Source organism: Sus scrofa, chromosome 6 (genome assembly GCF_000003025.6).
Source record: "Sus scrofa isolate TJ Tabasco breed Duroc chromosome 6, Sscrofa11.1, whole genome shotgun sequence".
Classification (NCBI taxonomy): Eukaryota; Metazoa; Chordata; class Mammalia; order Artiodactyla; family Suidae; genus Sus; species Sus scrofa.
Genome location: NC_010448.4, coordinates 61,472,554 through 61,489,668, shown reverse-complemented (window position 1 = coordinate 61,489,668; position 17,115 = coordinate 61,472,554). Strand labels below are relative to the sequence as shown.

At 51.4% G+C, this 17,115-nt stretch overlaps 1 protein-coding gene across 5 annotated transcripts in view; it reads right to left on the bottom strand.

Moving 5' to 3' along the window:
• Positions 452-17,115, bottom strand: part of LOC110261077 — a 181,334-nt gene continuing 164,670 nt past the window's right edge. For 2 of the 5 annotated variants that reach the window (XR_002344836.1, XM_021095136.1), the window contains exons 4-8: positions 12,161-12,302; positions 9,006-9,082; positions 8,707-8,820; positions 3,700-3,817; positions 452-1,485 (exon numbers count right to left, since the gene is read on the bottom strand). Coding sequence is in view for 3 of the 5 variants with exons in the window: in XM_021095136.1 (XP_020950795.1) it covers positions 3,740-3,817; positions 8,707-8,820; positions 9,006-9,082; positions 12,161-12,302 (411 nt within the window). In the remaining 2 variants the exon portion in view is untranslated. Of the gene's footprint in view, positions 1,486-2,730; positions 8,821-9,005; positions 9,083-12,160; positions 12,303-17,115 lie in introns of those variants that run through there. The other 3 variants (XM_021095137.1, XM_021095135.1, XR_002344835.1) reach the window with 3 other exon arrangements.

The following is a 17,115-nucleotide window of genomic DNA, read 5'->3' as shown; positions in this document are numbered from 1 at the left end:
AATCCCCTGATGCACTGCACCCCCCCCACCCAAAGTAGCCCCTGACCCTTCACTCTCTGGGCCTTATGCCAAGAGTCTATTCTCCAGAGAAGGTAATACTATCTGAGGTTTGTTTTTTGTGGGTTTTTAAATTTTTTTTTTTTTTTTTTTTTTTTTTTTTTTTTTTTTTTTTGCTTTTTAGGGCCTCACCTGCGGCATATGGAAGTTCCCAGGCTAGGGGTCAAACTGGAGGTACAGCTGTCGGTCTACACCACAGCCACAGCAACACCAGATCCAAGCTGTGTCTGTGACCTACACCACAGCTCACGGCAACACCAGATCCCCAACCCACTGAGCAAGGCCAGGCATCGAACCCACATCCTTACGGATACTAGTCAGATTCTTTTCCTCTGTGCCACAACAGGAAGTCCCTATCATAGATTTTAACATATATACACACACGTGTGTGTCATATATATGTACTTCTTTATTATATATTCACATATATTGTTTATTATTTATACATAAATAAATATGTACTTGTATTTAAATATACATTTGCATTTACTATATTTCAAATAGGATGCCAACTCCCATGAGAATTAAGACTACATCTATTTTATGATTTTTTTGGGGGGGCCATGCTGGTGGTACACGGAAGTTCCTAGGTCAGGGATCAAACCTGAGTCACAGCAGTGACCCAGTGCACTGCAGCGACAATGCTGGATACTTAATCCGCTGTGCCACCAGGGAACTCCAAGAGTATAACTGTTTTAGATGCCCACCACCTAAAACAGCGTCTGCCGAACAGTAATCACTCTGTAAAGACATTTTGCTGAATGAACGAGTCAGACAAAAAACAGATTATTGGCTAAAACAAAGGCTGTTTACGTCATCGGTGCTGGCAGCTGCTGAGAAACAGATGTTTGTGATCTCAACTTGTGCCTGCAGCTTCCTCCACCCCTTCGGCAAAGACATCTTTTAAAGTGGGCCCATTTAAACTTGGGGTGTTATCTAAACATACACCCAAATCCCACTCCCGGGTTCAGAAAGCCTGTGCCCTCCCCCAGACCTCACCCTTTTCCAGCTCGACAGTTCTGGGATCCATTACTCTGCCCTGGTACTTAATCTCATTCACCGGGTCTCAGTGATTCAGGCAGGCTCTGTTGCCATGGAAACTGCAGCTGGTGAGGTGATGGGGAGGAGGCTGAGAGACACTCAGAGGATGGAACTTTCCAGACTGTGTGTGGGATACAATCCCAGGCTGCCATACTAATTGGTTCTCAATAGATATTTTTGGGGAGAGATGGGTTGAATAAAAATATAGGATCACGGGAAAGTAATTTCACCTTTCTGAGACATAGTTCTCTTCTAAAAGTGGGGAAACATTCTCTCTGGATCCTTGGAGTGTGATGTGGATTATGATAGATGCTTCTTGTAGATCACCTGGCACTGTGCCTGCCATGGTGTAGCCAGGATTTTTAAAAACCATGTTCCAGAATGTACCTGCATCAGAAAGGGGAAAGGGAGGAGAGAAATCATTAAAAGTGCAGAGTCCTGGACTGCCCTCCAGACCAAGGCAGGCAAAAGAACTTGTCTCTCCTGTTTCCCACCCTCACCTTTCACCCACTATCCTGCTTTCTTTTATGCATGTCGTCCCAGCCCCTGAAATTACCTTCTTTCCCCCAGCTTTACGGAGGTATTATTACATAATGCGATGTTTAGATACGTGTATACTTAGGGCAATGAGTACCAGTCAAATCATTAACACATCCCTTACCTCAGATACCACCGTGTGTGTGAGAACCTTTCAAACCCACTCGCTTAGCAAGTCAAGTGTACAGTTTGTGTATTTACAGAGTAGCACTAACCATGGCTGCCACGCTGCACCGTGGACCTCCAGCACTTGCGCTTCCTGTAAAACAAGCTTCCACCTTTGAACCAATATCCCCCCTTGTCCCACAACCCATTTTTTTCCTTCTGGGCCACGACGTGCAGCAGTTTGATGTAGGAATCTTGGTTCCCAGACCAGGGGTTGAACCTGGGGTGCAGCCGTGAAAGCCCCAAGTCCTAACCACCGCACCACCAGGGAACTCCCTTTTTAAAACTTGTTTATTTTCCGCCAGACCTGTGGTAGGTGGATGTTCCTGGGCCAGGGATGGAACCAGCACCACACCAGCGACCTGAGCCACAGCAGGGCTAACGCCAGCTCTTTCACCCGCTGAGTCACCAGGGAACCCGCTCTTTAAAAACATTTGTTTTCCTTCCTCCTTTGTTAGTATCTTCCCCCTCACGACAGAGTCAGCTCCATCCTGTGAGGAGGGACACAGGCTTTCTTGGGCTCCGGCTGCACCCGAGCCCATCACGGGTGTGCACCTAGCAGGTGCTTCACGGATACCTATTTGTAAACGTATGGAGGCATCCGAGCAGTGTTTGGAGGGAAACGGGAAAGAAGAGGGGTGGTGGGGAGGGTGGCAGAGAGAAGAAAGTGTGTTTTGTTGGCGTGGGCAGCCGCTACCAGACACCACGCAATGGCGTGCACCCATGACTTTTTTTTTTTTTTTTTTTTGGTCTTTTTGCCTTTTCTAGGGCCACTCCCGTGGCATATGGAGATTCCCAGGCTAGGGGTCCAATTGGAGCTGTATCTACCAGCCTACACCACAGCCACAGCAACGTGGGATCCAAGCCACCTCTGCAACCTACACCACAGCTCATGGCAACGCCGGATCCTTAACCCACTGAGCAAGGCCAGGGATCGAACCCGCAACCTCATAGCTCTTAGTCGGATTCGCTAACCAGTGCGCCACGATGGGAACTCCACCCGTGACTTTGAACCCAGCGCTCTCTGGCCTTCTGAACTTTCAAGAGAAATTGGAAACCATATTTTTAGGCCGAATTCTCTCTGGATTACAGCGACGCTTCAGCGCTTGTCCACAGTTGGTGGGCGTGTAAAAAGGCACCATCTTTCCAGGGCAATGTGGCATTATCAATGCCACCTTCGAATGCTTGTGCCCTGCCACCCAGCAGGTCCACCTCGGGAGAATATCGGTCAGGTGGGCTTGTGCGTGGGAGCTCTCTGCAGGACTGGGTGTGCTAAGAGAGGAGTGGGCGGGCCTCCAGCCCCCAGGGTGAGATGTGGTGGGCCAGCCATGTACTGGATGCCCGAATCCGTGTGAAACGAACAAGCGCTGAGGTCCTGGTGGTGAATGAGCTCCAAGACTCATCTATTTCATGTAATGTGTCCAGCGGCTTTCCCTTCAGCCTCACCACCACCCCATGTGAGTGCTGAGAAGGCTGAGGCCCCAAGGGGTCAAGCCCAGACCCCCCCCCCCGGGGGGGGGAGAAACCGGGACTCAGTTGGGTTCCCTCCTTGCTTTTAACCACGCTATGCCGTCTTCACATGAAGTCAGGAAGAGCCAGATGCAGAAAAATGGGTGCAAAAGTCACTATTCTGTTTTTTAAAAGGTGGGGGTTGCTGGCAACGCAACGTCTTTATGATTTCTCCTTAAGGATGATGTCCCACAGCCCAGGAACCGCGCAGGGGGCCTGGGACGGGGAGGAAAGTCCACACGATACTTTCCCTAAGAGGCTCACGTTCAGACTTGGGACGTGACCGCCGTTGAAAATGTACTAGCATTAAAAAAGAAGAAAACTAAATGGAAAAGAATATTGGTGGCTTTGTCTTCCTGGAACGTCTCAGTACCTGCCATCCTAGGATACCTTATTTCCACATGTGCGCCGCCGCCTCTGCATCGAAGCCTCAGTCTTCGACACCTTCGAGGAGGCCCTGCGGCTGTTTCTCCATCCTCCACAGGGTCTCTAGAAAAAACCCTGGCGCCTGAAACAGGTATAGAATTAGCATATCTGTAGAATTATCTACGTTCACCATCTGTTTAATCCAGTCCATATCTGTGGGATAAATAAGTGGTTTAATGAATGAATGAAGAAGTTGGAGAACAGACAAGGCTGACAGCTCTTTCGGCGATTTGGGATTTCTAATAGCGACTGCAGAACCCGCAGAGACCCTCCCCCTTTCCTTCTGCAAAGACCCCTGTCTGAAGACGCATTTTAATTGCGCCAAAGTCGTGAGCGGACCACTAATGCCCCCCCCCCCCGCAAGCTGGTGCCCTGGCCCCATCCTCCCTCCCGCCTCCGCTCTGCAGCAGGCTGCTGGGTCGTTTGTCAGCCTCGAGAGCTGTCGGCTGGCGACATCCGTTGCTATGGAGACCGCAGCCAGCCGCGGAAGAGGAGGGGGCTGCGACGGGAGCAGGAGGGCTGCGGAGTCTGGAATTTTCCAGGCGCCCGAGCGAGACCGGGTGTACGTGAGCCTTCAGACCCTCGCCCGGACTCCAAGGGGGGCTCCCTGGGGGAGGGGATTCCTGAGAAGGAGAGCTCTGGGCAGGTGGCTCCCCTCAAACCCCCGCGTCCCCCGACTCTGAAGCTCTTTCCACAGTGGAGAAAAAGCATCAGCGTTCATGGGGCTCTACCAAAGAGAAACACGTTCTAGAATCTTCCAGAACGTCACCTCTGTCATTTCCCCGTCTCCTTGCCTCCCCACGAGCTGTGTCTGCATCTAATGTTGTGAGTTCTCACTCCGGTTCAGGGCAGAGCTGGGGAGGGGGGGGTCTGGGCCGCCCCAGCTCTCGGAGCCTCTGCCGGGCACTTAGTGGGCCCGCAGCGCCCGTAACCTGACTTGGGAACGAATGCGTGGGCGAATCGTGCCTTCCTGTTACAAGGTCGCCTCGTAGGAGGTGACGGGAGTGGAGCATAGCTTCTGGATTCTTCTGGCCTCCCAGGGAGGTAAAAGTTATCATCCTGCTCCCAGGGCTTTAGACTCCTTCCTGCTGGGCGCGCTCAGAGCCCAGGGCCGACGGGCACACGGTCCACCCCAGGGGGACCCCGGGTTCTTTACCTCTGTGTCAGCTTCATTGGTGTCTAAGTGACACATAAAGGTGGGATACATGTGAGCCATTCAACACGATGATTTCCGTGAGTCTACGCTGTGAAACAACCCTCACAGTCAAGGCCGTCAGCCATCGCCTTCTTTTTCCTCCCCCCCCCGCCCCGAGTGTGTGCGTGTGCGGCTGGGTGCGTGTGTGCTACGAACACTTGCGATTTACCCTCTGAGCAGGGCTCAGGTACCCAGTGCGGTGTGTAACCACGGTCACACTGCTGTGCGCTGCGCGAGGTCCCAGGATCCTCCAGGCCGGCCCGTGGGTGGGGGGCGCTCTTACCGATGAGACGCCGCCTGGGTTTCAGTCCAGGCCAGGTGGCTGCTCAGCCTGGGGCCCTCCCTCACCTGCCTCCTCTGCCAAATGAGGCGAATAATACCATCCATCCCAGAGGGCACCGTGAGGGCCGAGAGGGAAACTCGAGTGAGGCAGTGAACACAGAGCTTGCACGCAGCGGGGTCCTGTGTGGGCCGAGTTCAGGGATGTGGTTCACCACACACACACACACACACACACACACAGACACGCATTTCAACAGTGCAGCAAATAATTCATAGTCAATGCGCAGCTCGCCCTGGAACACCGTGGGGGTGGGGTGCGGACACGCCATGCAGTCCAGTCAGCCCTGCATTTACTCGGTCAGTCTCGCATTGTGTAGTCCTGCAGTATTTACGGCTCAAAAACATCTGAGGGTAAGTGGACCTACTCAGTTCAAACCCATGTTGTTCAAGGGTCAGCTGTATTGTTTATATTGCATGCATATAAAATCAATATATATATATATACAAAATATAGATAGCTTTATATATATTATATAAATCACTGGTTCTCAACCGAGGGGGATTTTGCCCCTTATGGGACAATTTGTCAATGTTTGGAGACTTTTTTCGGTTTGTTTTTCGGTTTCACCCACGGCATGCAGAAGGTCCAAGACCAGGGACTGAACCCAAGCCACAGCAGTGGGCAGAGCCACAGCAGTGACAATGCTAGACCCTTAACATGCTGAGCCACGAGGGAACTCCTTTTTTTTGGGAGGGGGAGACATTTTTGGTTATCCCACTGGGAGGGGGCTGCTACTGGCATCTCTAGATCAGGGATCCTGCTCAATATCCTACAATGCACAGGACTGCCCCCCCCCCCAGCAAAGTGACCTGACGACAAGTGTCCATAGCATGGAGGCTGAAAGATATACATTTATAAGAGTCCAGATCCATGAGAAATAAACAGAACATGAGCCACAGGCATAACTTAACATTCCTAGTGTCCTCATTAAAAAAATAAGAAACAGGTGAAATGAGCTTTAAGCCTTGGTCTTTAACCCAACGGAGGTGACCATGCAGCTTTTCTTCAGTAGTAAAGACTGCAGTATGACCTGATCTGCCTGCCCTTGGCTGCATTCATAGGCGCACAACTGCAGAGATGGAGAAACTGTGGCTCCGGAGGGCTGACTCTAAGTCATGCTCAGATTTTCCACGGCACCGAGGGTCGGCACCCCCACCCCCCGCCTTGTTCCTGGGCCCACCCGTGTTCAGAACGCCATCACGTGTCATCGCACATCATCCGTGTAAAGCATTAACATTCTTCTCCTCAAACAGTGCTTAAGATTCGGTGTGTGTCACACTTTACAGCACAGGCCCCGTCTCACCAGCCACTTCGCACCGGGTCCAGAGCCCCCCCCCAGGCCTCCCTTTGGGAGGGATGACTCAGGAGAAACCACTGCCATGCACTGAAGAGAATGGCCAGCAGAGGGCGTCATGGGCATAGCATGGATTTACCGAAACAAGGCGCGGAAAGACACACACTGTATGGTATCACTCATATGCGGAATCTGAAATGTGGCACGAACGCACGAATGTAACCAAAAAGAAACAGGCTCACAGATATTCAGAACAAACTAGGGGTTGCCAGTGGCAGGGGGTGGGGGGAGATGAGGTAGGGGATTAAGAGGTGCAAAGTGCTGTGTGTTAAATAAATGAAGGATATAAGGTACAGCTCAGGGACTATTTTAGCCGATATTTCATAATAACTAGCAATGGAGTATAACCTTTAAAAATGCGGATCGCTACGTACCCCTGAAATATATATAATATTGTAAATCAACTATATCTGAATTTTTCAAGAGGGGGGTGGTGAAGGAGAAACAAACAAAAACAAACCAAAAAAAAAAAAAAAAAAAATCTGAGCCGCTTCTGCGACCTACACCACAGCTCACGGCAATGCTGGATCCTTAACCCACTGAGCGAGCCAGGGATCAAACCTGCAATCTCGAGGTTCCTAGTCCGATTCGTTTCCGCTGTACCACAATGGGAACTCCAAGTTTTTATTTATCTTTACATGTATTTTTTAAAGTTTCTACAGCAGGAGTTCCCGTCACGGCGCAGTGGTTAACGAATCTGACTAGGAACCATGAGGTGGCAGGTTTGATCCCTGGCCTTGCTCAGTGGGTTAAGGATCCAGCGTCACCATGAGCTGGGGTGTAGGTCGCAGACGCAGCTGGGATCCCGCGTTGCTGTGGCTCTGGCGTAGGCCGGTGGCTACGGCTCTGATTAGACCCCTAGCCTGGGAACCTCTATATGCCATGGGAGTGGCCCTAGAAAAGGCAAAAAGACAAAAAATAAATAAAAATAAAAATGACGTTTCTACAGCAGACTTTTTTTTTTTAAGCTAAAAAAGAGCGAGTGAGAACATCATGGAATTGCTTTAAAACCTGTCCAGCTGTTAAGAAGTGTGCCCAGTGGGCAGAGCCTGAGAAAGCGCAAGGCTGGTGGCCACAGGCGGTCCCCGCTCTGGGGGGCAGAGGGGCAGAGAGGACAGGCAGGGTTTCGGTCTCGTCTCGATGGGAAGGTGGAAGAAGCCAGCAGCCAGTACCTCCAAGCCTGGAGACTTGGAGGCAGACTTCAGTCCTCTTGGCCTGGGCCCGTCCACCCCGCGGACCCCAGCCACGCCCAGCTGCCCTGCCTGGATTTCCCTGGGGCCTCTCGGGCCCCCATCCAGCCCCAGGGCCCCACCCTGCTCGGATGGCTGTCCTGTGCCCACTGTCCTTGGGGGGGGGAGGTCTCCCATACTCAGGGTGCCGGCCGAGACACGGACCGTGGCCTCAAACACGTGGGGCCCTACCAAGCCCTCCGCCTCCTCTCACAGCTCCCTGCCCACCTGGGTGCTGTGCTGTCAAGGCCCAGCTGCATCTCCCCAAAGTCACGTGCTGAAGCCCTAACCCCAGGACCTCAGCACGTGACTGTGTTTGGAGACGTACTGACTGCATTTCCCAACAACCACGAGGGGCGGGTGCTTTGAGGAGACCCAATTTAAAGATGAGGTGACCCTGGCCCAGAGAGGTTGAGGAGCTGGCCTGAGGGCACACAGCTGGGATACATACAGACCGTGGAAGGTATATTCAGACAGTGTAGGTGCACACACACTCACACTCACACACACACAATAGAGGGAAAGAAGGCAGAATCTGGAGCAGCAGAGAATTGTGACAAAGCTGCTCAGAGGCGCTCAGCCTGGCTGCTCTGAGCTGGGTCGTCCTCTGCTATGGGAGCTGCGCTGTGCAGTGCAGGACACGGAGCAGTCTTCCCCCTGCCCCGCCCGGGTCTATACCCGCCAGATGCCAGCAGCGACACCCCCCACCCGGTCGTGACAACCCACAGCGTCTCTAGTGTTTCCTGGCGCGGGGGCGGGGCACAAGCACCCCAGTTGAGACCCAGGGTGGCAATTCAGGGACAACAGCTTCTTCTGAGGGCTGAGCTGACGCCTCAGTTCAAATCTGTACCTTCTTCCGAGATCCGGGCAAGTGACGTGCAAACGGGGTGCTGGCTGGTGAGGAGGCGCCTTCCGCTTGGGCCATGTGGCTGCTGCTCCATGACGGGGTCCGGTGGGGGGCATGCTGTGCAAATGCAGGGCTGGTGTGATGCCCCTCCCAGAAGCCCACGCACACCCGGTACCGACCAAGTCCAGTGGCCCCCCTCCTCAGCATGGCCCATGCCCCTGGCCCCCTCTCCCACCACCTGCTTCACCACCCTGACTCCAGCCGGTGGCCCCTCTTCCCTCCCGGAACCACACCGTTCCTACCTCAGGGCCTTTGCATGGCTGCTCCCTCAACCTGGAGGCTCTCTCACTGTCATTTCCAGGAGTGAACATAAAATTACCTGGATTAAAAAAAATTATTTTATTGACACGTGGTTGATTTCCAAATTCACTTCAAGCATACAGCAAAGTGACCCAGTCATGCGTATACATAGCGACATTCTTTTTCTCATGCTGCCTTCCATCATGATCTAGCCCAGGAGATTGGATGTAATCCTCTGTGCTATACCGTAGGACCTCATTGCTTAGCCAGTCTAGTTTTTAATTTTTTTATTTTTTTTTTAGGGTTGTGCCAGCGGCATATGGAGGTTCCCAGGCTAGGGGTCCAACTGGAGCTGTAGCCACCAGCCTACACCACAGTCACGGCAATGCCAGATCTGAGCTGCCTCTGCTCCTACCCCACAGCTCATGGCAATGCTGGATCCTTAACCCACTGAGTGAAGCCAGGGATCAAACCTGCAACCTCATGGTTCCTAGTTGGATTTGTTTCCATTGCACCGTGACGGGAACTCCTGCTTATCCATTCTAAGTGCAGTAGTTTGCATCTACTAACCCCAAACTCTACGTCCATGCCACTGCCTCCCCCTTGGCAGCCACAAGTCTGTTCTCCACGTCTGCGAGTCTGTTTGTGTTTCATAGATAAATTCATTCGTGTTGTAGTTTGGATTTCACATAAGTGATATCATGTTTGTCTTTCACTGTCTCACTTACTTCACTTGGTATGAGACTCTCCAGGCCCATCCCTGTTGTTGCAAATGACATTTTTTCGTTCTTTTTAATGGCTGGGTAGTAAAACTACCTTAATTTTTTATTACTAGTTAAAATGATTTTTTTCCAATTGTATTGAGAAATAATGGACATGTATTGCTGTATAAAGAAATTACTTTTGGGAGTTCCCATCATGGAGCAGTGGTTAACGAATCCGACTAAGAACCACGAGGTTGTAGGTTCGATCCCTGGCCTTGCTCAGTGGGTTAAGGATCTGGCACTGCTGTGAGCTGTGGTGTAGGTCTCAGATGCAGTTTGGATCCCGCGTTGCTGTGGCTCCGGCATAGGCCGACGTCTGCAGCTCCAATTAGACCTCTAGCCTGGGAATCTCCATATGCCACGGGAGCAGCCCTAGAAAAGGCAAAAAGACCAAAAAAAAAAAAAAAAATTACTTTTGAGAGTTCCCCCTGTGGCACAGTGGGTTAAGAATACAACTGCATCAGTTGGGTTATTGCAGAGGCAAAGGTTCCATTCCCAGCCCAGAGCAGTGGGTTAAAGAATCCGGGGTTGTTATGGTCACAGCATATGCCAGAGCTGTGGCTCAGATTCAGTCCCTGGCCTGGGAATGCAGCCTCATCCATATGCCTCGGATGCAGCCAAAAAAAAAAAAAAAAAAAAAAAAAACTTTTGTAAGGGGAGGGATAAATTAGGAGTATGGGATTAATAGAGACCCACTACCATATATAAAATAAACAACAAGGGCCTGCTGTATAGCACAAGAAACTATATTCAATACTTTGTAATAACCTATAATGAAAAAAAAATTTTTTTTTAGGGCCACACTCGCAGCATATGGAGGTTCCCAGGCTAGGGGTTGAATTGAAGTTACAGCTGCTGGGCTACACCACAGCCACAGCAACGCAGGATCCGAGCCACAGCTGTGACTTACACCACAGCAATGCAGGATCCGAGCCACAGCTGTGACTTACACCACAACGCCAGAACCTTGACCCACTGAGTGAGGCCAGGGATCAAACCTCATCATTTCCAGTCAGATTCATTTCTGCTGCGCCACAACAGGAACATCTGGAAAAAAATTTTAAAAAAGAATATAGATATATACATATTATAGGTATAACCAAATTCCTTTGCTGTGCACCAGAAACTAACACAATATTATGACTCTTTTTTTTGTTTTGTTTTCTGGCCACACCTGCAGCATGCATAAGTTCCCAGGCCAGGGATCTAACCCAAGCCACAGGCGTAACCAGAGCCACAGTAGTGACAACACCAGGTCCTTAGCGCACTGAGTCACCAGGGAACTCCCTAACACAACATTGTAAATCAGCTATGCTTCAATTTTAAAAATAAACTTTGGAGTTCCCATTGTGGCAAAGCAGATTAAGGATCTAGCATTGTCTCTTCAGTGGCTTGGGTCGCTGCTGTGGCACAAGTTCAATCCCTAGCCTGGGAGCTTCCATGTGCGATGAGTGGGGCCAAAAAAAGAGGAAGACGACACAGGGAGTGCATTTATTTTATCTTATTTTTTTGTCTTTTTGCCATTTCTTGGGCCGCTCTCGCGGCATATGGAGGTTCCCAGGCTAGGGGTCTAACTGGAGCTGTAGCCACTGGCCTACGTCAGAGCCACAGCAACGCAGGATCCTTAACCCACTGAGCAAGGCCAGGGATCGAACCTACAACCTCCTGGTTCCTAGTCGGATTCGTTAACCACTGAGCCACAATGGGAACTCCAACAGGAAGTGCATTTAAATAAAAAAAGTCAAGCGGGAACCTCATAGGCTATAAAGTTAATATGAGGCAGAGGTGGCGTTGGAAGGACAGGAATGGAGGGGTCAATGCCTCACTGCATCCACTCTGGCAGCTCAAACAACCTTCATAAAAGGCACATCCAGGAAGAAGCCGCCCTTGTTGAGAATCCCACCCTCCTAGGAGGAAGGATGAATTGTTCAAAATGTAACTATGTATCACAATGCAACTATGCATCACAGAGTGACTATGCATCACAGTGTAACTGCGTATCACAATATAACTATGCATCACAGTATGACTGTGCATCACAGTGTGACTATGCATCACAGTATGACTGTGCATCACAGTGAGACTATGCATCACAGCGTGACTGTGCATCACAGCATGACTATGCATCACGGTGTGACTGCATCACAGCGTGACTGTGCATCACAGCGTGACTGTGCATCACAGTGTGACTGTGCATCACAGTGTGACTGTGCATCACAGTGTAGCGTTGCATCACCATGTAACTTTGTATCGCAATGTAACACACACATCACTGGGACTAGGATGCAGAGTCTGCCTCTGGGTCCCCCTTATCCGCCGTTGTGCCCATCGCCTCCCTCCCTCATTCTGCAAACACATCAGACCCGGATGCTTACCCTTACCCGGATGCTTACCCTTCCTCGGTTCCCATGGTCCTCGTGGCAACCCGTACGGGACATGGGAGGCCCCGGAAGGGATGTACATGCGGGCTGTCTTGCCAGGACCCTGCCCCAGATTCTCTCTGTCCCGGGCTCTTCCCTGAGGCCAATGACACACCTGTGAAGGGGTTAAAAGAACACTTGTTACACACGGGTGGTCCTGCTTCTGCTGGCCGTGTCGGAGTTGGGCTAAAGGGAAAGTCGGAACGTTCCACTGGGCTCCTGCGGTGAACCGTCAGCACAAGGGAGAAGGAGAGGTGCTGGGCCTCCCGTTTTCGCTTCGTCTAGTTGTTACTCATTTTGATTTTAAATCTGATTTCATTCTTTTTTTTGGAATGGGTAATACATTCAAAAGTTCAAAAAGATAGGTAGTGAAAGGACTCTTCCATGGAGGGTGTGGAGAAAAAGGGACCCTCCTACACTGTTGGTGGGAATGTAAATTGGTACAAACACTACGGAAAACAGTATGGAGGCTCCTCAGAAAACTAAACATAGAGCTACCATATGAGCCAACAACCCCACTCCTGGGCATCTATCCAGACAAAACTTTCATTCAAAAAGACACAAGACAAAAAAAACCACACAAACCCCAAAAAACCAAAAATGGAGTTCCCGTTGTGGCTTAGCAGTTAACGAACCCGCCTACTATCCATGAGGACTTGGGTTCAATCCCTGGCCATGCTCAGTGGGTTAAGGATCTGGCGTTGCCGTGAACTGTAGTGTACGTTGCAGACTCAGCTTGGATCTCATGTTGCTGTGGCTGTGGTGTCAGCCGGCAGCTGTGGCTCCAATTGGATCCCTAGCCTGGGAACTTCCATATGCCTCGGGTGTGGCCCTAAAAAGACCAAATATATATATATATATATATATATATATATATGCACCCTCATGTTCATTCATTGCAGCACTCTTCACAAGAGCCAACACATGGAAGCAACCTAAATGTCCATCGGCAGAGGAGGGATAAAGATGTGGTTTATAGACACAGTGGAATACGCCTCAGCCATAAGAAAGAATGAAGTAATGCCATTTGCAGCAGCATGGATGGACCTAGAGAGTCTCATACTAAGCGATGTAAGTCAGACAGAGAAAGACAAACATCATGATCTCACCTGTATGTGGAATCTAAAAACATGATACAAACACACTTATTTATAAAACAGAAATAGATTCACAGACATAGAAGACAAACATGGCTACTAAAGGGGAAAGGGGGGGAGGGTAAATCAGGGGAAGGAACAGAGACACACTAAACATAAAGGAAATACATAAGCAGCAAGGACCTACTGTAGAGCCCAGGGAACTATGCGCAACATCTTGTAATAAAGTATAGGAGGAAAGAATCCGAAAAAGGACACACACACACACACGCACACAGGCACACAGGCACACACACACACGGATAACTGAATCACTGTTCTGTATACCTGAAACAAAAACAACGTTGTAAATCAACTATATTCCAATAAAAAAATAAAATGAAAAGTGAAAAAACCCCTCCTCTGTTCTGTGGTACCTAGTTTTCTTCCCATGAGGCAACCAGCGACAGAGGCAACACTTCGTATTTATTCAAGAATTCGTGGACACACAAGTCGATATGTGTAAAATCTCCTTTTTTTCATACAAAATTTGGCATACTAAACCCCCTGCTTTGTGTCTTTTTTTTTCTCCCTCCAAAATATATTTTGGAGATCATATAGCATTGGAACTGAAAACATTTCTTTCTCTCTTTTCTTTTTTTGTTTTCCAAGGACTGCAACCCCAGCATATGGACGTTCGCAGGCAAGGGGTTGAATTAGAGCTGCAGCTGCTGGCCTACACCATAGCTACAGCAATGCGGGATCCAAGCCACTCTGCAACCTACACCTCAGCTTGCAGCAAGGTGGATCCTTAACCTACTGAGTGAGGCCAGGGATCAAACCTGCATCCTCACGGACACTATGTCAGATTCTTAAACCACTGAGCCACATCAGGAACTCCATATTCTATAGGTCTGATCCACGTAGATAAAGATGCTTTTACACAAGCTATTCTTTCCTTCTGCTCTTTGCAACAGGCAACATCGGCGGGTGACTTCGAGTGACAGGCTCTCCAGGGTGCAAAGGCCAGCTCTACACCAGAGGCTTTCTCCTTGGGAGATGGATCCTGAACTCTCTGTGGACAGCATGCAAACGACGCTGGCGGTGTGATGGAAGCATGGATGTGACGTGCTGGGGGCATGAGCTGGTTGTTGCTGGAACGATGAGTATGAGAGATAAGCGTTGCTGTCTTGTCTGCTTCTATTTCCAGACGTTGCAATGGCACTGCCCCTGACCCGTCACTTCTCATGTTCAAAGCCAAAGTTATCTTCCTGAACTACAAATCTGATCACATCTTCCTATTTTTTGTGTGCTTTTGTTTGTTTGTTTTTTGTTTTTGTTTGTCTTTTTTAGGGCTACAGTGGCGGCATATGGAGGTTCCCAGGCTAGGGGTCTAATCAGAGCTATAGCCACCGGCCTACACCAGAGCCACAGCAACACCAGATCCGAACCATGTCTGCGACCTACACCGCAGCTCACAGCAATGCCGGATCCTCAACCCACTAAGAAAGGCAGGGATCGAACCCGAAACCTCATGGTTCCTAGTCAGATTCGTTAACCACTGCACCACCACAGGAACTCCGCATCTTCCTATTTTAAACCCCACCACCCCTTGGAAAAAAGAAAGAGGTGCTCTTTAATTTTATAGATAATAATCGTTCATCTTGTTTCACTGAGGGGCTGCATCCAGGGCTGCAGACGCCTCAGCTTCACGGGGAGAAAATGAACTATTGGTGGAGCCTGTGGTCATGCTTCCGGCCCGTCGGACTACGGCCTTCCTCCTCAGAGAGCGCAGTTCACAGGCATGTCTCCGCACCCCATCTTCCGCATTCGTTTTCTGCAGAGCACCCCTCCTTGGGCTGCGAGGGAGAAATACGACCTCTCAGAAACCCTGGGCAATGCACTCTGAGCAAACCGCCCAAAGGAATCTGAGCGCCCGGATTCCCCAACCAACCACTCCACATCCTGCAGGCAGCCCACACACTTGCATTTTGCGCTCGCTCCGCTTCTTGGGGTGCACTCCAGGTCCCCGAGGACTCAGAAAGCAAACAAGTTCTCCGCTGTCGCAAGACCACACGTTCTACACTGCAGACCTTCGAGCTCATGCTTCCCAGGGCGGACATACCCGAACCATGTGTCACGGGCTTGGTGTTCCTTACAGCTAATCCCGGGACAGCTGCGGGCCCTGCGGCCTGTCAAGCTGATGCCCACCAGCACCGGGCGCTCAGTGGGAAGAGGCAACACTGCCTTGATCACTGGCAGCTGCCACCAAACTCCCGATAAGGGGGCCGCTGTTTCTGCCCGCAGGCCCCCAGGAGCCCGCGCAGATGGGCCGGCGCCTGGTTCCGCAGGGCCCCCCACGAGCCCCAGGCAAGCGACCCACCCGCCCAAATGGTGTCGCAGGACACTCTCGGTTTTCCTCAAGCCGGAGATTCAGCTGCTTTTTCTCAGTGCAGAAGCCGGGGACGCGGGAGGAAGCCCTCAGGTGGTCCTCGTGGAAGGACCGAGAGGGCAGGGCTCGAGGCCAGGGTGGGTGTCACGCAACGGGCCCCGACGCCCCGACCCCTTTCTGAACCTCCGTCTTCCGCGTGCTCTTGGCGACCCTCCCCGACCCTGGACCGCTGCCCGCTTCCGCTCAGAGCCCCGTCCGTGTCCGTGTTGCCCTCGCTCGCGGCCGGGTCGGAAGCACGCGTGTGAAACGCAGCCTTGGGGCCGGACCAGCGGATGGGACGCGTCTGGTTCTCCGCTCCCAGGTTCAAGGAGGAACAGGGCTCGGGGTGCTCGGCGCGGAGCAGACGGCTGCGGGTCCCCGAGCGTGAGAGCCGGTGCCTGGGTGGGCCTGTGTGCACGCGCGTGCCTGTGGGTGCGTGCGCGTGCACAGCTGCCAGCAGCTGGGGAGGAGGGATGCCCGGTGGAGCAGAGAGGGACTCTGTGCTGGGGGGACGCGGCATCACACATCTGTCCACACCCCCAGGACTCACGGTGACGCAAGGGATGGGGACGCGACTGCTCAGTGCAGCTTCGCCCACTGTAACCAGTGTGCCATCTGGGTGGGGATGCTGGCAGGGGGTGCTATGCCTGTACAGGGCCCGGCGGGGCGGGGGGGGGGGACTCTCGGTACATTTGCTCAATTTTGCTGTGAACCCAAAACTTGCTCTAAAAAATGAAAATCTTTATAAATAAAGGAAATACAGTGAGAACAGCACATCGTGAATAAGGGTGACTTGCGACCCAGAGGCGTCTGGAGGCGTTTTCAGTTCTCACAATCGGAGGGGGCACGCCTCTGGGGCAGCTCCACAACCCACAATGCTGGACGCGACCTTGCCACAGCCACCCAGCCCCCGGCATGCATGATGCAGAGGCTGAGGAACCCAGGCCAAGGATCTGGGCGGAGCTGCCCTGGCTTGAAAAAGCAATTAGCGAGCCCTCTGGAGGCACCTGAGAGAAACTTCCTCTGCGATGGGATGAACGGAAACTGCCGACCAGGGTTTAACTTTTTTTTTTTTTCCTTTTACAGTGGCACCTGCAGCACATGGAGGTTCCCAGGCGAGGGGTCGAGTGGGAGCTGAAGCTGCCCACCTACACCACAGCCACAGGAATGCGGGATCCGAGCCGCATCTGTTATCTAAGTCACAGCTTGTGGCAGTGCCAGGTCCTTAACCTACTGAGCGAGGCCAGGGATTGAACCCGCATCCTCGCAGACACTGTGTCGGGTTCTTAATCCACTGAGCCACCACGGGAACTCCCAAGGGTATAACATTGTATGGTAAAGTTTAATTGTCCTTGGAGCCGGACCATCTGAAATGACATCACACTTGTGTGACCGGTCCCCCACCCTGGGAAATGGCGCAG